The sequence below is a fragment of the Pteronotus mesoamericanus genome, unplaced genomic scaffold, assembly GCF_021234165.1.
Source record: "Pteronotus mesoamericanus isolate MK-2021 breed Mesoamerican mustached bat unplaced genomic scaffold, CSHL_Meso_final scaffold_533, whole genome shotgun sequence".
In the NCBI taxonomy this organism is placed as follows: domain Eukaryota; kingdom Metazoa; phylum Chordata; class Mammalia; order Chiroptera; family Mormoopidae; genus Pteronotus; species Pteronotus mesoamericanus.
The window spans coordinates 7940510-7962687 of NW_026555320.1; the positions used below are offsets into that span (position 1 = coordinate 7940510).

The 22178-nt window shown below is 55.2% G+C and overlaps 1 protein-coding gene across 1 annotated transcript in view; it reads right to left on the reverse strand.

Moving 5' to 3' along the window:
- Positions 1–15977: 15977 nt before the first annotated feature.
- CNTN6 (contactin 6) overlaps positions 15978–22178 on the reverse strand; it is a 143106-nt gene continuing 136905 nt past the window's right edge. Inside the window, 4 exon segments of the mRNA XM_054594617.1 lie at positions 15978–16019; positions 16021–16085; positions 16825–16993; positions 17751–17863. Of these exon segments, the coding sequence (XP_054450592.1) occupies positions 15978–16019; positions 16021–16085; positions 16825–16993; positions 17751–17863 (389 nt within the window).

Below are 22178 nucleotides of genomic sequence, written 5' to 3' on the forward strand. Positions count from 1 at the left end.
TAAGGCTATGGAGCTGGCAAGTAGCAGAGCTGGGATTCGAACTCATGTCTCGACAGTTGAGAGCAAGGTTTTCCTGCTTTAAACAACTGTGTCTTTCTGGGCATTCAGACTTGGTAGAGAGATGTAAACTGCAACAAAGTGACAAAGCACCATGGTGATTCTATTAGGTAGCAATCAAATCAATGTTTACCATAAGACGTTACATAGTAAGTGCTCAATTAATGCTGTCTCGTTATTATTATCATCTGTACTAAAGGAACAACAAAGGAATGCAACACGGGCTGAGAAAATGAAAAGCAATAAAAGTGATTACAGCTAATGATATAGTTCAATAACTCTTTACTAAATCTTTTTACAAAACATGCACTTACAATGGAATTTCATGTTACTTAGGAAAAACTTCAGATTGACTTAGAAATCTAAAAATCAACAATGAAACACAGAAATCCTCCAGAAACTGAAGCAATCTTGACATTAGGGGTAATCAAGAACCTGTGTTTCTGAGTGGGGTGCTGCAAATAAGTTAGATAAATTATTAGACATTAGATACAAATGTCTCCTGCTGTGAAGTGTCTAATATTTCATCACCAGTTCTTTGATTTTCTCTCAGAGAAGAATAATGAATAATTTATTCACCTCTTGACTGTGAGCATCATTATGTGATGCTTCTGAAATAAAGACTTCTCACTTTTAACCCCTTTGCTGGTAAAAGTGCTCAATTTAAAACCACCAGAAACTCTTTTTTCTCGGCAGTAAAGAAGTAGAGATGGATATTCTTTCTTTCTTTCTGCAGAAGGATGGCGGTATCTTCATTTCTAGTATTAAAGGTTGTTCCAACTGTATCTGCTCAGAGTGTGGAGTGTGGGTTCCGGGACCCCGGGCTCTGGCTCAGCTTTGCCATCCAGTTGTTTTGTGGCCAAGTGGCTGAGGGGCCTGTTCGTGGCACCCAAATCCAGGTGGTGAGGCGCAGCTCCCAGCCGGCAGCTCAGAAGGCGCGGCTCTGGGAGGCGCGGGGCCTGGTGGGCAGAGCTCGGGTGGGACCGGTGCCGCTGGCCCAGCTGGACAGGCCGGTGCCCTGCCCGCTGCCCTCCGCGTGGGGCTGCAGAGAAACCGTGGCTGCCCGTGAGGAGGCGGCTCCCACCCAACACCAAACGCGCTGCGGCCTGGACCGTGGGCTTCCCAGCTTCCAAGGCTGCGAGAAACAAATGTCTGCTGTTTATTAGCTGCCCAGTTGAAGGCATTTTTAAAATAGCGGCCCAAATGGACTCAGGCACTTTGCCAAACACCATCATTTCCCCCCTATTTCCTGGGTTGTGTGACTCGGATGAGACAACACCAATGAAAAACGGGAGCCGAGGCGTTGCCCTCCCCGAACGCGGAGAGCTTTGTAGACGGAAGCCACGTCCTTTCGGAGCCCTCTCCTGACGAGGCCGCCACCTCTTGGCCCCTCAGCCCGCTCCCCTTCCCTGCCCGCAGGGCAACCTCTGCCGGAGACTCCTTCCCCGTCTTCCAGGCCCGAGTCCAGCGTCTCCTCCCCGAGAGGCCGTGTGCACGTGCCCGAGACGGAGACGTCCCCTCCTCGGTCTGCGGTCCCACGTCTGCCGACCCAGTCGCCCTGCCAGGGTTCAGGACAGGTCTGTAAACGCCTGCCCCTTCTCGACACCGGCCAGGCCGCGTGCCCCTCAGGAGCAGCATCCCGCGGGACAGCCCGCCCAGCCCCGCCCACTCCGCCTGTCCTCAGGGACGTCCGTATGGACTGGCTCCCCATCCGTACCGTCCAGGGAGCATCTCAGGGGAGAGACGCGCAGGCTCCCCACGAGGAGTCCACACCCACGTCATCTCGATCCAAGTCACACAGACAGCAGGTCCCCCGCCCACCCACCCAGCTCCCACACCTGGTGCCTGCTCAGTGGCCTCCCAGCGCCGCCGGACCCTGCTCAGGGTGCTCTCTCCCGCTGGGCACCCTGGGGGCTCACGGGGGCCCCCCGCAGACACGGGGCACCGTGTGTGCGCAACGGACTTCGGTTGGGGTCTTGATGTTGCCATACGCTTTTGTAAAACCTGGGACACGCTGACCGCGTGGAGCCCCTGTTTCCACATCTGTAAAAGGGGATAAGAGCACTGGGATGTTGAAAAACTATATGCATATCTATCCTAATAGAGGTCTCAGGGCGGATAGTTGTTTCAAAAATGTGAATTGTTAATATGGGCTTTGCAGTTGGGCGATATGAAATGGGATCCCCATTGTGACACCCCCGTAATCAACTGGCTTTGGACAAATTTGAACTTCGGCATGTGTGTCCCTGACTATTAAATGCACACCCCCCTGCTGGGCCGTGACCAAGAGGACGAACACCCCACGGCCCAGGGACGGACCCCAGCCCCCGTGGGCAGGTGCGCCCCCATGGGCGGAGCTGCGGCTCCAGCCCCGTGTGCGCCCCAGCGCCGGTGGTCTGCCCGCCCCCGCGGGGTGTGCCCGCTGATCAGGATGCTGTTTAGGGACCAGTCCTGCCATTTATCGAGAGGCACTGCCTTTCTAGCCTCGACGCCCTTCCAGCGCTGGGTTTTGTAAGGCGTTTGCTTCTTTGGTTTGAGCATCACAACCACTGCAAGGTGACGGGGAAGAGGTGGCGCCCGACGCTCACTTAATGCACAGGGTCCTTGGAGCCATGTCATTGAGTGATGTGCCGAGGGTCCCAGCGCTAACAGCGAAGAAATAGCGACTCCGTGACTGTTCACTGAGGTGTGCCAGGGGCTGGCCGCGTCACAGGGTGTCACAGGCGCGGTCTCAGGGGCAGGAGCCTGGGGACCGAGGCTCCCGGTGTGAGCCGCTTGCCCCAGAGGTTTCAGCAAGAAGGGACCCCCGACCCGTGCTCCCTCGCGCGTCCCCCACAGGCAGAGACGCCCAGTGAGAGGCTGTGCGGTGGGAGAAGGACGTTGGGAATGTCCATGTGGCCCTGTGAACGTGCGTCAGCTAGGGACAGGGCGCTTGTCTCGATCTTGGGGCCCTGGGGAGACTTGACCCCGTGACACAGGGGCGCTTTCAGTCGTGGGCGCCCCGCGTGCTGCCTCGTGCCTTTTGCCACCTGTTCTATGCCCTGCGACCCCGTTCGACCTTCCCGTCTCTTGTCCACCGTCCTTCCTGTGGGCTCGTGGCTTTAGCCGAGCGCCTTGGGTAAGAGAAAACGAGGGGGTCGCTCCTGCCCACGGGCGCGGTGCCTTCAGGCAGCGGCCCTCGCGCCCCCGTGGGCCTGCCCGCCCCTCCCCCGGGGCTGTGCGCACTGGGTTCATCCTGTCAGCCGCCTCCTCTGCGCAACTGGCTCTTCCTGCAACGGAAGGAGGCCGCCTGCGTGAGCGGAGTGGACGTGGGGAAGAACATGGCCTATGTCTCAGGGGAGCACGTCCCTTTTATTAGAAGCCGATTAAAGGAGGGGAGACCGGTCGTGTGAGGTCATGAAAATCTGGGAAAGCCTGAAGTCGGCCTGTTCATTTAAGACACACACCCAGCCCCTTCCAGAAAGGACTCGGGGTGGCAGCGGAGAGGCCGGCCGGGGGGCTTCCCGCGACGTGTTTCTGGCCAGGATCAGAAGTTCGTTCCGGCAGATGAAGTTAAGCTAATTACAGCAAATGACCTATTGAAAATCGATACCATGAAACCATTCCATTAGTACCCGTACAATCATCCCAGGATTATAAGTAATATTCATGCGCTCAAACATCGGCATTTCCAGGAAACGAGGGCAGACGGCGCGCGCGGGCACAGCCGCCTGTGGTCACTGGGTCTGAGGGGGAGCAGGCGGCCCACGAGGCCGAGGCCCCCAGCGGGCTCCCCGCTCCGCCCGGTCACCTCTCCTCCGCTCGGCGCCTGCGGGCGGGGCCCATGCCCCGGAGTGGCCGCCCTCTGAAGACGTGCAGGGTCCCGGAGGTGGGCCGAGCACCCCGGACCCTGAGGAGCGCACCCCCGCGGAGGACGGGCACCCCCGCGTGCACGGTGTGGCGGCTGGCTCCTCCTCCGGGAGAGATGTGGCACACACGCACAAATGCCTCTCTGTTGCACAAATGTGTGCACACGCAGGTGCACGTACACCCCCGCGCAGGGGCAGGGGCGCAGGGACTGCTCACAGAAGGAAACCAGCCCCGTGCCCTCACCGGCGGGAGCCGGGGCCAGGCCCGCGTGGCACAGCCGGCAGCGAGGCCGGGTGGGCAGCTCGCCGCGGTTTTCAACACTGCAGAAGCGGGCAACGCGTCTCCCTTGGAGGCACGGGGGCGCGCTGCGAAGTGCATGTAGTATGTGCCAAGCCGTCACAAGGCACGCCGCTGATAAAGGTGGCAGTCACTTCACTGTTAGGGCAGGCCGGGGGTCCCGGTCAGTTCTTTGCAGGCACGACGACCTCGCGTGGCCTTCGCGGCTCCTTATGGGGTGGGAACCACGGTCGTCCTGTGCTGTCTCGGTGAGTTGGAGGGAGAGGTGCAGGGAATCCCGGCAGCTCGCCCAGCGCCATGCGCAGGGCAGCCTCACGCGAGTCCAGGCCTCAGCCGGCGCCCTCCTGAGCCCACCTGGGCTCGCGCTCTGCTGTGTCCACACCGCGTTCCCTCCGGACGCGCCGCTGTGGTCCTTCCAGCCCCGGCCGCCGGGCCTGCCGCCTTGCCGTCGAGCCTCCGACACAGAACGCAGTCTGCCCCCCGCCGCTGCCTGCTGCTGCCGCCGCGCCGGTGTGGCCTGGAGCTGTCCCAGCTCAGGAGCCTGCTGGAGTCACTTTGATGGCACATGCCCTCAGGAACCGTGTGACGTGGATTCTCCAGCTCAGGACACGCACACGGGACCTGATGTTAAATGTGTGAAGCGAAGCGAACGAGGGTTCCCCCGCCCCCCCCCCCCCACCCCGGCCGTATTTCTGTGCATCTGTTTTCAGCCCGGGAGGTTGAACCAAGTGGGTTTTAAGGCAGGTTCACCTGGAAACCACGAAACACTGGGCCATGGCCCCTCATCCAGCCACTCCAGCAACTCACTCTCTGCTCTGCAAGGCCAAGCACGTCCTGTCCGCGTGGGGGGCCTGCCTATGCGCCCGCTGCTGTGACCCTCGGCCCCCCGTCTCTGAGGGAAGAAACCGCGGCCTCAGGAGCCCTGGCACCGATTATTGTGGGGAGTAGCTTGGGCCGTACGTGTCGCTGAGCACAGCGAACGTGCGCGCGCGCGTTAGCCACGGAAGAGCTGAGCGCCCGCAGCCGGGGAGAAAGCCCGCGCCTGCTGCGTGGGCTAAGGTCAGCCTGCAGGGACTCGCGCCGGCTGCTTAGACGTTGGGTCCTGAGGGTCCGGTTCCTTGTTTTCTTCCTCCTCCCCACTTGGCACCTCGCGGCCTCCGAGCCGCTGCCCGGGCTCGCGTTCTGCACTGGGAGGGGCCGGGAGCCCGGGTGGCCCGTCCCTCCGCTGCTCAGCCAGCCGTCCCGGGGCTCCCATTCCCGGTGGTTTCAAGGCTCGGCCCTGCTGCGCAGGGAGCCACTGTGCAGTCCTCGGCCGGGGCAGACCCTGGCACCCGGCTGGCGAGCAGAGCAGGTGGCGGCAGCGACCGAGAGCCGGGAGGCGCTTCCTGGGAACGCTGCCCTGCCTGAAGCCACGCACCCCAGGCGCCAACACGTGCACGGTCCTCCAGCCGCAGGCTGGCTCGGGCTGGGCGGTCCCCGAGGAGAGGGGGCCTTGGCACAGAGGGCGCCCCTCCCGCGCGCCACGCGCAGTGTGGAGGCAGGGCCCTGCCCCGGAGCGTGGCTCCAGGCCTTTGGCAGGACAGGACCCTGGGCAATTTTGTAGGTTTCTTACCTACAACATGTACTGTGATCAAGCGATTTTGGCACTTGATAGGCCAAGTAGCGGGTTTCTTTCTTGTGAGGTTTCCGGGATCCTTTAGGCGGGAAAGGGCCTGTGAAAGGCCTGCGAGTCGCTGGCCCTGGGAGGCCCGTTGCGGGAAAGGGCCTCCTGGCTCCCCGCCCCCACCACAGACCCAGCCCAGGGGAGGCCTGGGGCAAGTGAGAGCCATGCGCCCCTCTGTCTCGCTGCCGCTCTCTCCGCCTCTTTCGATTCCGAGTCCCAGAGAGAAAGGCCCGACAGGAGGATCCTCATCAGACGGAGGTCGTTAGAGGACAGTCTTATGACTAATTTAGTGCCAGACTCTCTTAATGGATTAAAATTCAATGAAAATTTAAAAGGGCCTCTTATCCCTCCTGCACCAAAGTCTACGCGCTCCCTGAATGTAGGGCACTGGCTTTGAATTGAATTATCTTCTCACAGGGATAATTAGGTGGTGGCCTCCGGGCCCCGTGGGGCGCACTCTCCTTCACCGTGACCCGCCACGCGTTCCGGGGCCAGCGGCCTCGTTCCTGCTCCTGGCAGAACAAGCGGCAGGTCAGAGGGCGGCGCAGCGACGCTCCTCTCATGCCAGCGCGGCGCTTGGACCCCGCGCGGCCCCTTTGCGTCCGTGAGCACGTCTATGTGGCCGCTGTCCGTGGAGGGGGCAGGGCGAAGGACAAAGTGCGCTCCACGGGAAACATCTGTCTCAGGCCAAACGCAGCCGCGAAACAACAGAGACACAGCTCCCCGCGCCGCGGTCCCGGTGCTCGCTCCCCGGTTTCCCCTTCGGCGCGTCTACCCACTGGCGTCTCTGTGTGTGATGTTGAGCTGCTTTCCCACGATTCTCCATGAAAAAAATCTGTTGTCCAATAAAATCTTGGAATGATTCCTACTGTATAACGTCTGTCCTTCAAGAACCACAATACACAGCATCATACTCAAGGCTCTGAGAAGTCCTACTTTTCAGGAACGTAATTCATTTAACTCGGTTTATTTTAAAATGGGCATGAAACCCTCTGTGGTGTACGCACCACTTGAAAGCAACTTGACTGAGAGAGACATTTTCGGACGAATCGCTCTAAAGATGTGGGAACATATCCCCGGAGAGAGCGGGAGGAAGGGGCCGTGCTGTCTGCCGGGCACCCACGGGCGCTGGCTCCTGCGGCCACCCCCCAGCTCCGCGCGGCAGGTGCCAGCAGGGCCGTGAATGGGAACTGGGCTCAGGGGCGCGGAGAGTGCGCCCCCTGCCATGCAGCTGGGAAATGAGGGAGCGCCCACTGATGTCTCTTCTTCCCGCCCCGAGGCAGTGCCTGTCCACGCTGGTCCTCTTAGACTGCAACGTTCCTGCAAGTGGTTTCGGGGCCTGGCTTTCGGGTGAGCGCCCGCCTCCCCAGTCCCCCCGCTGCCCACGGCACCCCTGTACGGGCGCCCTCTTCTCGGGTTGCGTCACACACTTCTACGTGCCTGGTGATCACCTCCATCTGGAGCCTGAAATCTTGGATTTCAGGATTCCTGATATGGAAATCATAAATAGACAAGCAGTCATCCGTAAGAATGGCCTTTATAAACATTCCCAGGGCCTTAAAAGAAGGCAGACACACGCACACACACACACACACACACACTCAGTAAAACAATCCACAACCCACAATCAGATCACAGCCCAAGGACAGTGCCGGTGGAGCTGCACTTTCTCTGAAGGGTGGCTGTGCTCTGTGCATCCTCCGCGTCCCTGGAACAGGCGGGGTGAGTGGCACTTAGCGGCACTCGGAAGCCAGCCGCGTCTCCGCACTTTCCTCGTGACAAAGATGCGCTGTTTTCATTGAACTACAGCCCGAGGCGTTGGCACTGCCATTCACTCTGATCACGTGAGAGTTGTCCATCTTCGTAACATTTACCTATATGCACACGCGTGTTTGATTGTGCAGAGTTGCGCACGCCTATTTATGCTGTGCTGCACCCTCGTCTGTGTGTGTGCGTCCAGCGTGGAGTTGTTCATAGGCCCTGGTGTCATGACAAGGGCTTTCTTGGCAGCCGGGCTGGGTGTCATTTGCAACTCGCCAGCGCCCTGTGAACTTAGCCTGTTTCTCCCTCACCGTGGTTGCTGCCCGTTGCCGCACACTGCGCGCCCGGTGCCCGCAGACACGCGGCCTGGCGCTCTCTGGGCTGCAGCCGGGCGCTGGCAGGGCTGCACTTCGTCTGGGGGCTCGGCAGGACATGCGTCCCGGCCTTCGCAGCTTCTAGAGGCTGCCGGTGCCCTGGGCTGGGCGCCTCCCTGGGCAGAGCCAGCCGGCCCGTCTCACCTTTCTCGCCTGGGACCCCTCTTTCTCGGCTCTCAGCAGCCTCTGGCTGTCACCCTGAGGACGCTTGTGGTTCCGTTGGGCCCCCGGTGACCCAGGGGATCTCTCCGCTGCAGGGTCTCTAATTCAGTCACTCCTTTCAGACCCTCCTGCCGTGGAGACGCATGTCACAGGTTCCAGGGTTAGGGCTCAGCCCCCGCCACCAGGAGGGGCTGTGATTCTGTCTCCTGAACTGACTGTTCTCAGATACCCTGTTATCTAGTGGGGGGAGCACGCGTTAGGGGTTGTGTTTAAGAGATTGAAGAACCGAGACCGTGTCCGATAGACATTATGAGACAACAGGGATGGCGTTGAATATTTATTTTTTGTGAACACCTTTTTTGCACAAAGCTACAGAGAAGTTCAAAGCTGTTCTCACTATGTGGTTGGAACCACAGTGATGGGGAGAATTAGGAAATGTGTTCTTCTCATCCGAGCTCCCCCGAGAGGTTCATCTTGCTGACGACAGGGGACTTTTTCTTTACTTCTCGGTGGCCTTGCCAGTCCATTTCACGTCCTGAAGCCTGAAAGGCGACCGGCGACGGTGCCTGTGGCCCTGTGCTGGGGAAGACGCTGAGTCTCGCCATCAGGAAGCGACTCGGCACCTTCCTCTGGGTGGGGGGACGGTCGCGCTGCCGCTGCCAGATGTCGTCGCTGGTTTCTAAAAAGAGTGGGCAGACGTGGGAGAAAGGGGACACCGCAAAGAGAACGTGACGGGAACCGGCCTGACTTCCCGTGATTTTCTCTTCCGTGAAAACAGCGACCGGAGCTGAGGGCGTGCTGGCGTGGAGGGGCGAGGCGGGAGGGGCGAGGCTGGAGGGGCGAGCCACCGTTCCGAGTTGAGTGCGATCAAGAGAAGAATCTTCTGTGCAAGATACCAGTGATAGCATCAACTCATTGCTTAATTCAATACTTGATAATTAAGTAATTTGTGTTTATTTTATTAGGCATTTATTCCAATTTATTATGTGGTATTCATTTGTTTCTCAACGAATCCCATGTATGCAGGGCGTCCGATCGGCCCGGCACAGTGTTAGGTACTGGGGATCCGCGGATCAACCGAAACAGAACAAAACGAAACAAAAACCCCCAGGGGCATTTCCTTTCCTTATGGAGTCTTGCAGGTCATTGAATTTTAAGGAATTAATTGAAAAAGAACACAAATACATTTTTACAAAACTATAGTTACAGTAGGAGTTAGGAAAGAGTGATATGAGTGCAGTGGAAGAATATAAGAGGGAGGTCTTACCTAATAAGTAAGAGGTGATATGCTATAAACATGATGGTATTTATCACTAAGCTTTCAAAGACGTGGGGAGAAATTAGGAATAAACAGAACGAAACGGGAACAGAAAGACGCTGGCCCCGCAGCCTGAACCGAGGGCCACGGCGGCGCTGCAGAGACAGAGCCCGCTGCGCTTCGTGCTCAGCAGCGAGTCCAGAGAGAGCCTTCGCCAGGCTGCGCGCCTTACGGCGGTTTGCATTTCAAAACTTACAGGTCTCTCTCCGGAGTTTATCTTCCGTTCTTTAGAAGAACCCAGGAGGAATATGGAGGAGATATTTCACTCTCATTGTATATGTGAAAAAACTGCCGTTCAGAACAGAAAGGCTGCTGCTTAGATCGTTCAGGCAGAGGTTGCTGGCTGGCTCAGTGGCCCTTGCACCGGGAACTTTGCTCCACGTACATCGTGCCGTGTATAACGGGGGTCAAAATTCAAGCGTCCGAAGAGGCCGGACAGGGGAGCCCGAGGGCCGCGGCAGCCGCGTGGGCGGTGCGGGGACGGGGCAAGCGCGCCGGTTAGTGCCGCGTGGGGAGCTGGGCCCAGGGCTACCAAGAAACTCACATGAAGCCTTCTCGCTTCTGAACATTGGCAACCATTTCTATCTTCAAATAAATGGACCATAATGGCATTTAGTCTGCCTGTGGTTGGCTTCGAACTTGGGCTGAAAGTGTGCGACCTCTTTCAGGCCAGGTAAAAACATTTGTTTCCTGGAAGCGTCAGGAGATCATCAGGAATTCAGAGCTGCTGGAAACAGAGCCGACCGGACCTGACAGCGTGGCCTGAAAAGTGGCACCTTCGCGTCATTCACACTTCGCGTTGCACCTGCCAACCGAACACGCTCTCCTGGCGGAGGGCGTGGGTGTCATGGTGTAGCCCGGCAAGATGAGAACCTTTCATTACCGTGCGCGGTGCGGTGTGCGGACTTCTGTTAATTTGGCTGCAGGGGAAATAATTGCCGTTTAGACCTTGGAATGACCTCTGTGGCTTCCTGGGGCTGAGGGCGGTGCTCAGCCACCCGGTGGCAGCCCGAGGCGGCAGGGTCCTCAGACTGTCTGCCCGGGGAGCTCCCTTTTCAGCGGCCCTCTGGCCGGAAACGGTAGGCCCCGAGTGTCGCTTCAAAGCGTCTACAGGCCGACGTCTCCTAGAGACTTCAAAGGGTGTCAATAGTTCCCAATGTGTTCGCCAGTCTAAGTATAACAAAAATTTAGGATGACAGCACTTTTACTTTAGACAGATAAGGACAATGATCTGGTGAGAAGGCCCGGGATACACTCAATTATGCTTTGCTGTCAACAAAAATAGGCTCACATTAATCTGCTCGAAGCCGGGTTGGGAGATTTTATAACCACCGCAGTTAAAGGTAATAAAAGATACCTATATTCATTATTGTTACTATCCGAAGCCCTGGGGAATACTCGAGATTTGTTATAAGTAAATATCATTTGAGGGAGAACTTCTGTTGCTATGGCATTTGCCTCACAAGCCTTGAAAATCAACCTGCCTGCCTGGATGAGGAGATGCAGATTACCTCCCGTTTGAATAAAAATCAGTTGGCCCACACAGGCTGATAGGAATGCACCTCGAATTTCAGCATCTCAAAATCATTACCTTTTATACCACCTAATTACTGTTTTCCCCAGGCTGCTACCTGGCCCTAATCACTAACACACGCCTTTCCAAGTCCCATTGCCAAGAGTCAATATACTTCTGGGGAAAACCATCATCATAAAAATTACTGAACTTATGAAAGGCTTTTCCTGGACAAAGTGATTTACAAACATTAATCACTGTTCAAGAGTCGGTCCCCACGCAATACAGCATTCCGTTCCAGAAAGGAGTGTCAGGTGCGCGCAGGCTCCGCCCCGCGCTCTCGCTGGCCTACGGGCACCTGCGGATGGGAGGGGGGAGCGCGCAGCAGCGCCCGGCGCAGCGTCTCCCTCAGCCCCCCCGCGCCATCCCTGCCCCTGCCCCACTGGCACCCGCTCCCTGCAGCTCAACGTCCCTGGGAGCTGCTTCTGCCCTGACCGCACCCTGGGCCAGAGGAGCGTCTTCCCAGGGGGTGAATCACCAGATTGTAGTAGATGTTTGCGAAAAGAGGAGAATGATTTAGCATTTCTGTTGTTTTCTCAAAAACAACTGCTTTCCATTTTACTCTTTAAATTTATCCCAAGACTATATTATTTCACCACAATCTGGAGGTCAGGTTGGCTTATTATTTTAGTCAGGTTTATCAAAAATACTTATTTTCCTGAGGACACTAAGGGAAAACAAATTGTCCCACCAGCTGGCTATATAAATCAGTTCTGAAAGCAAAATATGTGTTTTAAGCATCATTTTCTCCACCCAGGACTGTACTGAACACTGGCAAGAACAGGAACATTAAAAACAATGAGGGGACCAACCAGCTTTTTAAATGAAAATTATTTAGCTATAAAGACATGAAAGAAAGCCTAATAGCTAGCTACTATATATGATTTAATGAAAACAAATTTAATAGAAAAAATTAGAATGCAAAAAATCTCCAAATTTTAAGATAATAAAAAGTGCAGGATTTGGATATTCTTTTTTAAGGTTCTCTTCATCAGAAGGTAGACCAGATTTCTTAGATCTGTGGCTGCATGAGGTCCACCAACAGGATTCCACAGAACTCAGACGCTTTCTCAGATACTTTCACTCAGTACAGAAAGATCTTGACAAACCGTACTCGACACGTTTGTCTTACTAATTTGAAGATAAGGAGATGAAAGGAATAAAAGTATAAAAACTAAACAGCAGGGATTTTGAGACTTCCAACTTTCTCTGATGTTTTAAATAACAATATCTTCTAAGATATACCTAACCAACTTGTAAAGCATTCTCCTGCTTTCAGAATCGTTGAACTGATTTATATAAAGTAACCTACCCTTTGCCAAGTAAGAATATTTTAAAAGTGAACTCAGAAAGTGAACTAGTGTTTATGCTCAGCTGTTTCATCCCAGAATGGACATTTCACCACAACAAGCAGAAGGAAGTCACCCTCTCCCAAGTACCTCATATATGATTTATTTCTGAAATCTCACCCCGCGGAATTTGTCTCCTTTTTCCACTGACCAGCGAATGCTTTATCATAGGCGTGCAGTTGGGGACCATGGAAATAAGCAGTTCTCAGAGGAGAGTGGAGCTGGGCCAGAATCCCGGGGGGCTCCTCGTGGGAAGCAGACCCGCGGTTTACCTGTCGCTTCAGTAACGTCGAGTCCGGCAGAGGACGCCCGGCAGGGTCCCGCGGCGGAGGGCGGGGGGGGGTGCTGCAGGCCCGGCCATGGAGGGCGTGCGGCGCCGCCTCGTTCCCCGAGCGCCCGTGGCTGCGGCTTGGGAGAGGAGCCCGGGGCTTTGCCGGGACCCAGCACTGCATTCGATCTGGGTGGCCACGTTTTACACACGGCTGAGCAGACGGAGACGACTATTTCAATAATGTTATCACACGTTTGACGGTTTTAGAACAAATCATTTAAAACAGTCAAAAAGGGTCCCCCAATGTTACTTTTTGTGTCAACTTGCCCAGGCCGCGGGGGGCTCATATGTTCGGATAAGCAGTGTTTGGGGGTGTCTGGGAGGCTGTTTCGGGGTGAGGGGACCTTTGAACCAGCAGGCTGGGCGCAGCTTGGCTCTCCCCGACGCCAGCGGGCCCCGCCTGCCCACTCGAGGCCGAGCCAAGCCAGCGATGCCTAGGAAAGAGTTCTTTCTCCCTGACAGAGGGAAAGAAAGTTCTCGCACTGGCTGCCCCGGAGCGAGACTCAGACCGGAGCTAACCCGCGGCTCTCCAGGGTCGCATCAGTGCCGATCCGTTCCTTGTCACCTCTCTCTTTCTCTCATATTATGCATAGGCTTCTAGAAACACCTGGGTTGAGCCAAACGTACAGCTCCATAGCAAATGCAGTAGCAACGCTGGCATACGGGGAGCACAGAACTTGGCGTCCCAAGATGGGGCGTCGATGGAGAGATGGGAACAGAGAGGCTCAGAAACAATCCATTCATGTATGGGGGGTAACGGCCACATCGTTGCCTCTGGAACCCGAATAAATGCAGGCCGCCGCCCCCGGCCTGCCCTTGCCCTCAACCGTCCTGGGCGCCCCCTCCTGTGAACAGGACGAGCAGGTGTGTGGCTGGCTCTGTGGTCAATGTTTCCCAGGCAGCCTAGAGCTTTAGGTGAAGCGCCACATTTCCCTCCTCAGCTGTCCTGACCCTCGTCCCCCCCTTCCCTGGCTGTTGCCAGGCATAGCCACGTGTTTTCTCCTCCCTGTAAAGAGCATGGGAAAGAGGCACGGTGTCCCTAAAAGTTGGTAACAGCAACAGGCTCGGCCAAGAAAAGGATCCCTAGAAATCCTTCCTACACGCAGCGGGCAGATGCCTTACGCAGAGGATTCTCCCGGCCCGGATGCACGCAACCACCTGGTTTCTGAGTGCCTTTCCTTAGTGCATTCGCATCAAGAGAAGGCGAACTACTCGTTTTCTGTGAAGGTGTTTTGGATTTTGACATAAACACAGGTGGGCTGTTTTTATTGTCTTTTGGACATTTCAGGACATGGAGTCACTAGTTTCATTCACAGCAGTGGAAGAGAGCGGCAATGTGCCGCCAGGCATGCGACACACTTGTGCACGCTATGGCCCTCAGTCCCCGCCAACGACCCGCAACAGGGCTGGACAGGGTGCTCAAGGCCGCAGCAGCCGCAGGGAGGCGAGTCAACCGCGGAACCGGGCGCACGCTCCTCCACCTCATATTGGTGCCACATTGTGCTTTGTCAAGTTCAGTGCGGACTGACGGCAATGTAAGTAATATGTTGGCTATGGAGTAAGACAGTCTTCTAACACTGACGCAAGTGTGAACGAGAGCACACCCGCAGACGCACGTGTGAGAGCTGCTGACCACGGCCGGCCGGGCTTTGGGCTCGCGCACGCAGATGCTGTGACTGTAAATCGCCAGAAACAAAAATCTCATCGACTGCTGAACCCTCCTCCTCCGGCTGGGGGCGGGGGCACGAGCCTTGTCTGTCACCGCGCCAGGCTAACGCTGAGGCCACCAGGGGCTGCCGTCACTGGGACCTGCGGTCCACGTGGATGCCCTGCCCCGCAGCGGAGGACTGTCGCGTGTGCCCCGCCCCCCGGCACCGGCCGCTCCTTCCTCGCGATCCTTCGAAGCCCCGCCAGGTGGCGCGCTGCGCCGAGACGGGGACGCATCCGCGTGCGCGGCGCGCCCCACGCACGGCCGGCCACGGACCAGCCCGCGACGACGACAAGGCGCTGTCCCGCCGACCACGCCGGGTACTACGAGCAGCTCTAAAAGACTTTACAAGTAAAAATGACAAAATCCAATTGTGTGGATTGTGTGAGCAGAGTTCGAATCTTCTCAACACAACGAAGGGGCTGCCCCGTGATGACAACGGGACAGCTCCGTGGCCGACCGCGTCCCACCGCCGGCTCCCAGGGCGCTCCCAGTCGGACGGCCCCCCAACTTGCGACCTCTCCTTTGCCTCCCCGAGCGGCCCCGAGAAGCGGGCGCTGCTTGAAATAGGGTCACCCCAGCGAGGCGTCAACCCACAAAACCTTTCTAGGCCTCGGACAGCATAGGGGTTATTTTTATAGCTGGAGGGAAGACTGGCAAAGAACTATTTGGACCAAAATGTCGAGAACCTGGTTAAATAATGCTGTTTTCAGATTTATTTATTGTAGAAAAATAAGGCCACATACATTGCTAACAACTTATAATAATTTCCTGAGACTTGTTCATGCAACAGTTTCCTTAGCAGAATACAGAACTGTTCAAAAAATTTAACTTTGTTATGAGGAGTTACTCACTGCATATCAGAGCTATTAGGTTATTTTAGGTAGATGTTTACTTCCCTGTTTTCCCCTTTGCTATAAAGCACTTTTCCTGCCATTATGAATACGGAACCTCCTAGAAGAGACTTGGGAAGATCGTGTGTATGGATCTATCATTCGGCACAAGTATTTCTTGTCCCAGCTTGATTTCAGCGATAGAAGCACATCACCTTTGGAATGCTCACATTTTCAAAACATCTCGACTCTAAGCACATAATTTTATTTTATTTCCAAGTGGGGTGACAGGTTGTAATACTGAAGTAAATTGCTGACAGCATATAAAAATGCACATTTTCGCTATGACGACTGCAATCTATTTCGTATTTATCATCGTCAACAAGGGGAGTTATTTATACTCTCCATATAAGTCACTTAAAAGCCACAGCAGTTAAAACTCCACAGCTTAATCTGGCACCTTCTGAATGTATGCAATCATGTGCAAACTTTAAAATTCAGAAGTGTTGAAAATTTTTATTACTGGACCATCGATATTTACAAGATCTTAATAATATACTTTTTTCTTTTCTTTCTTTCCTTTTTTTTTTTTTTTTTTTTTTACTTTCCAAACAAGTCTGTAATAAGAATGTATCTTGTGATGGGGCTGGAGAGCTTATTTACAGAATGATTCGCTTTCAAAACCTCACAAGACTTATGGGTTTATTCATCGTGTAAGTGGCCAAATAGCAAAACAGTAAAAACTCATGACGACCACGGAGAGGAAGCAGCCGCCAGGTTCCGAGGCCAGGCCTCCTCCAGAACTCAAACCTGCAAAAGGGAAAAAGAAAACACTATCTTGAGAAAAAATAACATTCCTGGTTCAGTTCCTTCTTCATGGCCCACATGCATGCTCTCGTTTCGCTCAGAATGTACGCGAACACCCTCATTTCAGGGCCTTGCGTTTCATTTTAGGGAGTGTCCAAACCCCCATCCCAGGATATCTGCTTCAGAGGCAAACGCAAGAAAATAAAAAGGCCCGAATGCCCAAGTCCGACTGCAGGGCAGGGCGGCCTGGCCAGCGCGTCCGGTCCGACGCGGCCACGGGCAGAGCGAGCGGCCCCCCAGCACGGAGGCGGCGGGTCTGCGACTCCGCTCAGCCTGACCGTCCTGGCTGCTTCGCGGCGTCTGGCGCGGGTCGGGGGACAGGTGCCCGGCCACACGCGTCCTATCTGCACTCCCCGCCTGTGCATGTCCATGGAGAACCTCTGTGACTTCCGTCCCACAGAATGAGTCATGCACAGAAAAAGACAAAGAGTCATTTTTCTTTTTTGAGATTCAAATGAGGAGCCATAAAGCTGTTTATGTTATGTAAACATGTTGCAAATTTCAGGGATTATTTAAAGAAAAATGGACTCATCCCCTCTTGCTCGCAACTGAAAATGGCAACACAGACCTTTCAGTTTTTCCACCCCACATTTAACCAAGAAGCGGCAGGGCCCACAGAGCCGGACTCGGCGCTGCAGCTGGTGGGGACCGAGGTGCGCAGGGCGGCGCGGGCACCACTTACTGGACACCCTGGGGATCCTGATCTCTGCGCTGCGGCTCCCGTCGCCGCCCTCGCTGACGGCCCTCACCTCCACCAGGTAGTCCTCCTCGAGCGGGGCCCGCAGCTCCGCGGACGTGCTGTTGGTTTCCAGGACGTGCGTCTCGCTCCGTCGGTTCTGCCGGTACAGAATCTGCAGAAAACGGCGGAGGGAGTTAGGTGGGCGCGCCCCTTTTCTAGGTTCAGACACGCGTGGGGCGCACAAAGCGCGCAGCGCTGTAAACGGGGCGCTCCTTGGGGGGACATACCCCGCCTACGCCTTTTGTGAAAATGTGGTGTCAAGGAAAAGATGTGCTTTTTTGGCCAATGCTTCTGAAAGGAGAATAGATTCATCTCCGTTAATTAAATAGCTTGAGGCTATTATCTTTGAAGCTTGCCGTGAGAAGTCACTGGTTAGTTTGGACCCATTTCAAATTTCGGAGTACGTGTGAGTGCCAGGAGTGGCTGTCCATTAACACTGATGGAAATTATTCGCTCTGGGTATTGGACTGCACTCCTGTTCGATTCCTTTTATGTTGGTAAATGATCACATCCTGCTGCAGCTGAAGTTCCAGAAATTCTATTTGAATAATATTCTTTGACCTCACTCTCCGCTCGCATTAACGACCCCCATAAACCATCCTCTTCTGACAGCAAGGAGAGTCACTCGAAGACAAATTCTTGCAAACTACAGAGTTTTATTTCTTCACGCTCCACGACACATTATGGACCTCAGGATATAAAACTTTTCAATGAGGAAGTTAAAAACAGCAATGTTAAGTATTTTCAAGGCGTATTTTTTAAAGAGTCCTAAATTTCCATGTGGATAAAACATGTCTCCTATTTGACTGTGCCATTCCTGGTTCTTTAGTAACCTAGTTGGTACTATTAAGGAGAAACGATGTGCTCACCTTGTAGCCCAGCACCTCAGACTCGTTCTCCATGGTCCTCACATGCTCCCAGTTCAGGCATAACTTAGAGTTCGTCAGCTTCCAGGCGATGTTCGCCGGCGGTTGGCTTGGAGCTTTGAAAAGACCACCAAACATCTAAATGAATATTCATTAGCTCATGGTTACTCTGTGATCCATCAACACGAAAAGGGGCAAATATGTCCTGGGCGACTTGCAGGGAAGAAGCTAAAGTGTTTTCAGTATCATTGGAGCATCGTATTAATTCTAATTAAAGTAAGCAAATGCATTCAAGTTCCGGTCATGTGGGAATGTCTGTGACAAACCTGTGAATTACTAATGGCTTGTTGCATGTCCAGTATTAATTTAGAAATCGCTGTTGAGTCTGTTTACTTTGTCACATGTAAATCGACAGGGCCCCCTTTGCCTAGTGTTCCATTTGACCATTAATCAATGTGCATGTCAAACAAATTCAGGCTGCAGACTCTATACGTAGGAACACGGAAGGGTTCATTCTTAAGTCTTTTACCCTTCAGTCTTGATTTAGGACTCTGACTGTAAGCAACAACCAATTCAAGGTATTCTAAGCAAACATTTGTGATAACTTGTGAAAGGTATAGAGGAATCTCTCAGAATTCATGCGGAATGTGGCACAGCCTCAGGAGAGACAAAAGAAAATGTCAAGAAGCCAAGCAGGCTCCTGCCGCTTCCCACGGTGGCGCCTGCTGGGCTCACCTTGCTGGGGGCCACCTGCCTATCACCCGCAGTGTGCGAAGGAGAAATTGTGACCATCCACCCACCGTGCCTGAGGCCAGACGCCTCCCCTGGCCAGAGGCCGTCCGGGCCAGAGTCCCCAGCATGAAGCCGGTGACAGCCGTAACTTGTCTGCCTTGGCCCTGCTGATGGTGGCTGAGCGAGAAGCATGGGAGTCATTTAACACAAGCACAGCCGCGAGGGTCCCAGAAGAAGGAATCACCCCGCACGGAGGGACCTCCTGGAAGCCCACACAGTGCCTTTGAGCCCCCTGAAATCAGTGTTGTCTGGGAGGAAGGGGGTGGCAAGCAATGGAGCTGGCCCCCTGGGAAGATTTCACATGCAAGAAGGCGGGAGCCCAAGCCGGGGGAGGGGCCCCGCAACAGAAGCAGGCCGCTCTGCCGGAGCGAGGGACCCCGCGCCGCACCCGGGGCTTCCGACCTAGCGCTTCTCCGCGGCCTCAGCTGCTTCTCCAAGGCCGGGGTCCACACGGTCACCTCTAAGATTTGAACAACTGGAGAGATTAAATGTACGTCAGCTGGAAAGCAGAGGCAAAGATAAAACTACTGCCCAGCAAGATGTGCTTGGCATTTGACTGGCGTCCGTGAGCCTGAAGGAGCACACGACTTAGCGCACGTGACAGCGGCAGGGATGGAAACGCGCTCTTTGGGAGTTGTGACTCAACTGCTATCCATTGTGTGTCCCTGGACGGGCGGCGGTGGGACTGCCGTTGCCTGCGTGCCCTCGCCCCCAACGCCCCGGGATGTCCCTGCTGTTCACCCCGCCGCTTACAGCTCCGTCAGGACACAGCAGACACAAAGGTCTCCCCCGTGCTCCTGCGGGGCTCAGTGCACACTTTCCTGCGGACTTACCGCACTCAGTTGCAGTTACTCAGGCTGTTGCGTTTGGTTACATTTATCAAGAGCACGTGCCTTGCTGAACTCTGCGCCCCCCACCCCCAGCACGTTTCATGGATGTCGAATCCATGACTGCACACTCAGGTGGCTGAGAGACCCGCGCGGTTGTCTCCGGTCCTGTTAGCGATGGCCTGGGCCGCGGGCAGACACGCGGGCGACACCGTGTGGCCGTGCACTCGTGGTACTGCCCTGCAGTGCAGGCTGACTGCCCCGCCCCCCTGCGGGCGCGTGGGCCCCTCGGGCTGGCCATGCCCTCGCACGCTCCTGGGCAATGCAGACCCATTGGCATCAAGGGCCCGAGACCGGCACGTAGCCGGTGGGCGCCTCACGCGTGCTGGCCCGGGCGGTTGCTTCTGCAGGACTCAGACGCGGTGGCCATTGGCTTGTCACTGTTGTCCTTCAGCTGGACCCAGCACGCTCTTCCTAACCTTGCCCTCGGCTACAGAAGAGACAACGGACGAGTTCTCCCAAGACACCACAGTTTTAATGTCTGGCATGCTCTTGTGACACATTTCTCTTCTCGCTGTTCTGCACAACAAAGCACTCACGTCAACAACATCGTACGGTCAACACAGAGAAGCTAGAAAGTCCCTCCTCGGGGTCCCTGGCAGCGAGGGACTCTGAAGGTCTCACCTGCTGCTGTGTCTGTTTTCTGCATCAGCTTCTTGGGATAAAACTGCTTCCGACACTGGGAAGTTATTGGGGAAGCCCAGGCCAGGGACAGAACTGTGTGGCAGGGACCGCGGCCGTGACTCTGAGCATCAGGGGTCCTCGGCACCAGGGCAGCGGGCAGCACCGCGGGCATGAAGCGAGCGGACCGCTGTCGGGGAGCAGCCCGTGGTGCAGCGGGCCGGCCTCTGCAGGGACCAGGATGCTGTTCCTCTCCTGCTGCCCGTCTGGCTTTGAAGAGTCGGCTTTGAAGGCAGAGAGAAGGGCATCTGCCTCCAGCATCTGCCAAGAGGCCTGGTCTTCCCGTCTTTCAGAGGAGACTGAGACCTCCCAGTCTACGTATGTTTTGGCGCTCATGAGATTACACCAGAAATGGTCCTCACTTGGTAGGTGGCGCGTAGTGAAATGTCCAGTATCTGCTCATTCTCTTTCCCGCGGGGCATGGTTACGCACTGCGGTGCCTGTAGCAAAATCAATTTCTCAACTGTGTTCAGAGTGGTTTGTTCCTAATAATTCAGTTCCAAAGTGTGCAAATGATTCGCTTCTTAAATATAATCAGGGTGCATTAAGGTGTCCCTGATTACACCGTTCTTGCCGGAGCGCTTCCCATGCGGTTCAAAAGCCGGAAGCAGCGGTGCCGCCCCAGCGGACCGCCCGGGGCTTCCCCGTCGCCTGCGGCCTTCCTCCTCGTCTCTGTCCGTCAGTGTGTGTGACTGCGGCGTCAATCCCACTGTGTCCGCGTGTTTACAAACGCTTCCGAAGGTTGCGCTAGAAGGTCATCCCCAGAACACGGACGTGTTCACCGTTCTGGCTTCCTGGGTTGCACGAACCGGATTAAACTGAATTGCAGCTATCGAAGATGAAACTGAAGTTTCTGTGGCGCTGAAGAACCAAACCTGGTCACGTGGCAAACACAAGATGTGTGCGTGGACGTTTGCGCCACCTCAGTCAGCGGCAAACTCAACAAACGAGCGCTTTTCTCATTTTTAGGAAACGTTTGCAGGCAATTTCCAAAGAGTAAATCGTTCCCTATTAGTCAAATGACAGAGCGAGGGCAGGCCAGCCTTCCCCAGTGCGGGTCAATTTTTCTGCAGCTGGCATTTATATTCAACTGTGGTTCACACTGTGAACTCAATTCAAAAAACAACTTCTTAAGCCACAGCTCTAAGTAGCAGCAGGGGGCTGACATTTCGGAAAGGCAGAGGATCCTCCGTGCGAGATGAGATGAAGCTTAGTGCCCCCCGCCCCCGTCCCCCTGAGGGCAGGTGGCTGCAGCCAGCGCCGCCCAGCGCTGCCCAGCGCCGGGAGCTGGTCGGCCAGCGTCGGGCCGGGCCAAACCGGGGCGTGCAAAGGGCCTGGGCCCTCCCTCCAGGATGAGCGCCGCTGTTTCCTTTTGCTCTTGGAGGTGATAGAAGAGTTCTCTCGCCTCTCGTTGTACATCCAAATTCTACGTAAGTGATGCCTGCGAGGATCACAATATATTCTCAGTGCCCTTCAGCTGTTCTTTGGGAAAACGCCATTTTCGCTGTGTTGTGACACTTACTATGAATTCACTGGCGTTTGCTGAAAACGCATGCTGTCCCGCCCGCCAGCAACGATGGCATCAAGGATGGCAGAGGCGTGTGTGTGCTGGTCCTTCGGGGGGCACCCCCCCGCCCACCAGCTCCTCTCGGTCTGGTTGTCACATGAAAATCCGTGGCTGTCCCCACACCATGCCCCTGACCTGCTAGCAGCCGCTCGCTCGCCGTCTCCACTGTGCTTCCGGCAATTCATGATGACTCGTCGTGGTGGGATGGAGGGGGTTTGTTTTTTGTTTTTCTTTTTCCTGTTTTAGGTGGACTTTTCCCTAAAAGAGACATTACCTGAAGGCAGGGACCTTGCCTGTTTTAAACTCCACTGAGCACCTAGCCTCGTGCACGGCTCTTGGGAGGTTCGATTTTCCCGAATGATTCATGGAATCATCCTACTTCCCCGCAAAAGCCTCTGTCTCCTGTTTGGTTCATCCGATTGGCAGGGCCCGAGGATTCGCTCGGTGGGAGCTGTGCTCTCTCAGATTTCATGACGGACGATCAAACACCAGACTGAAGACCGA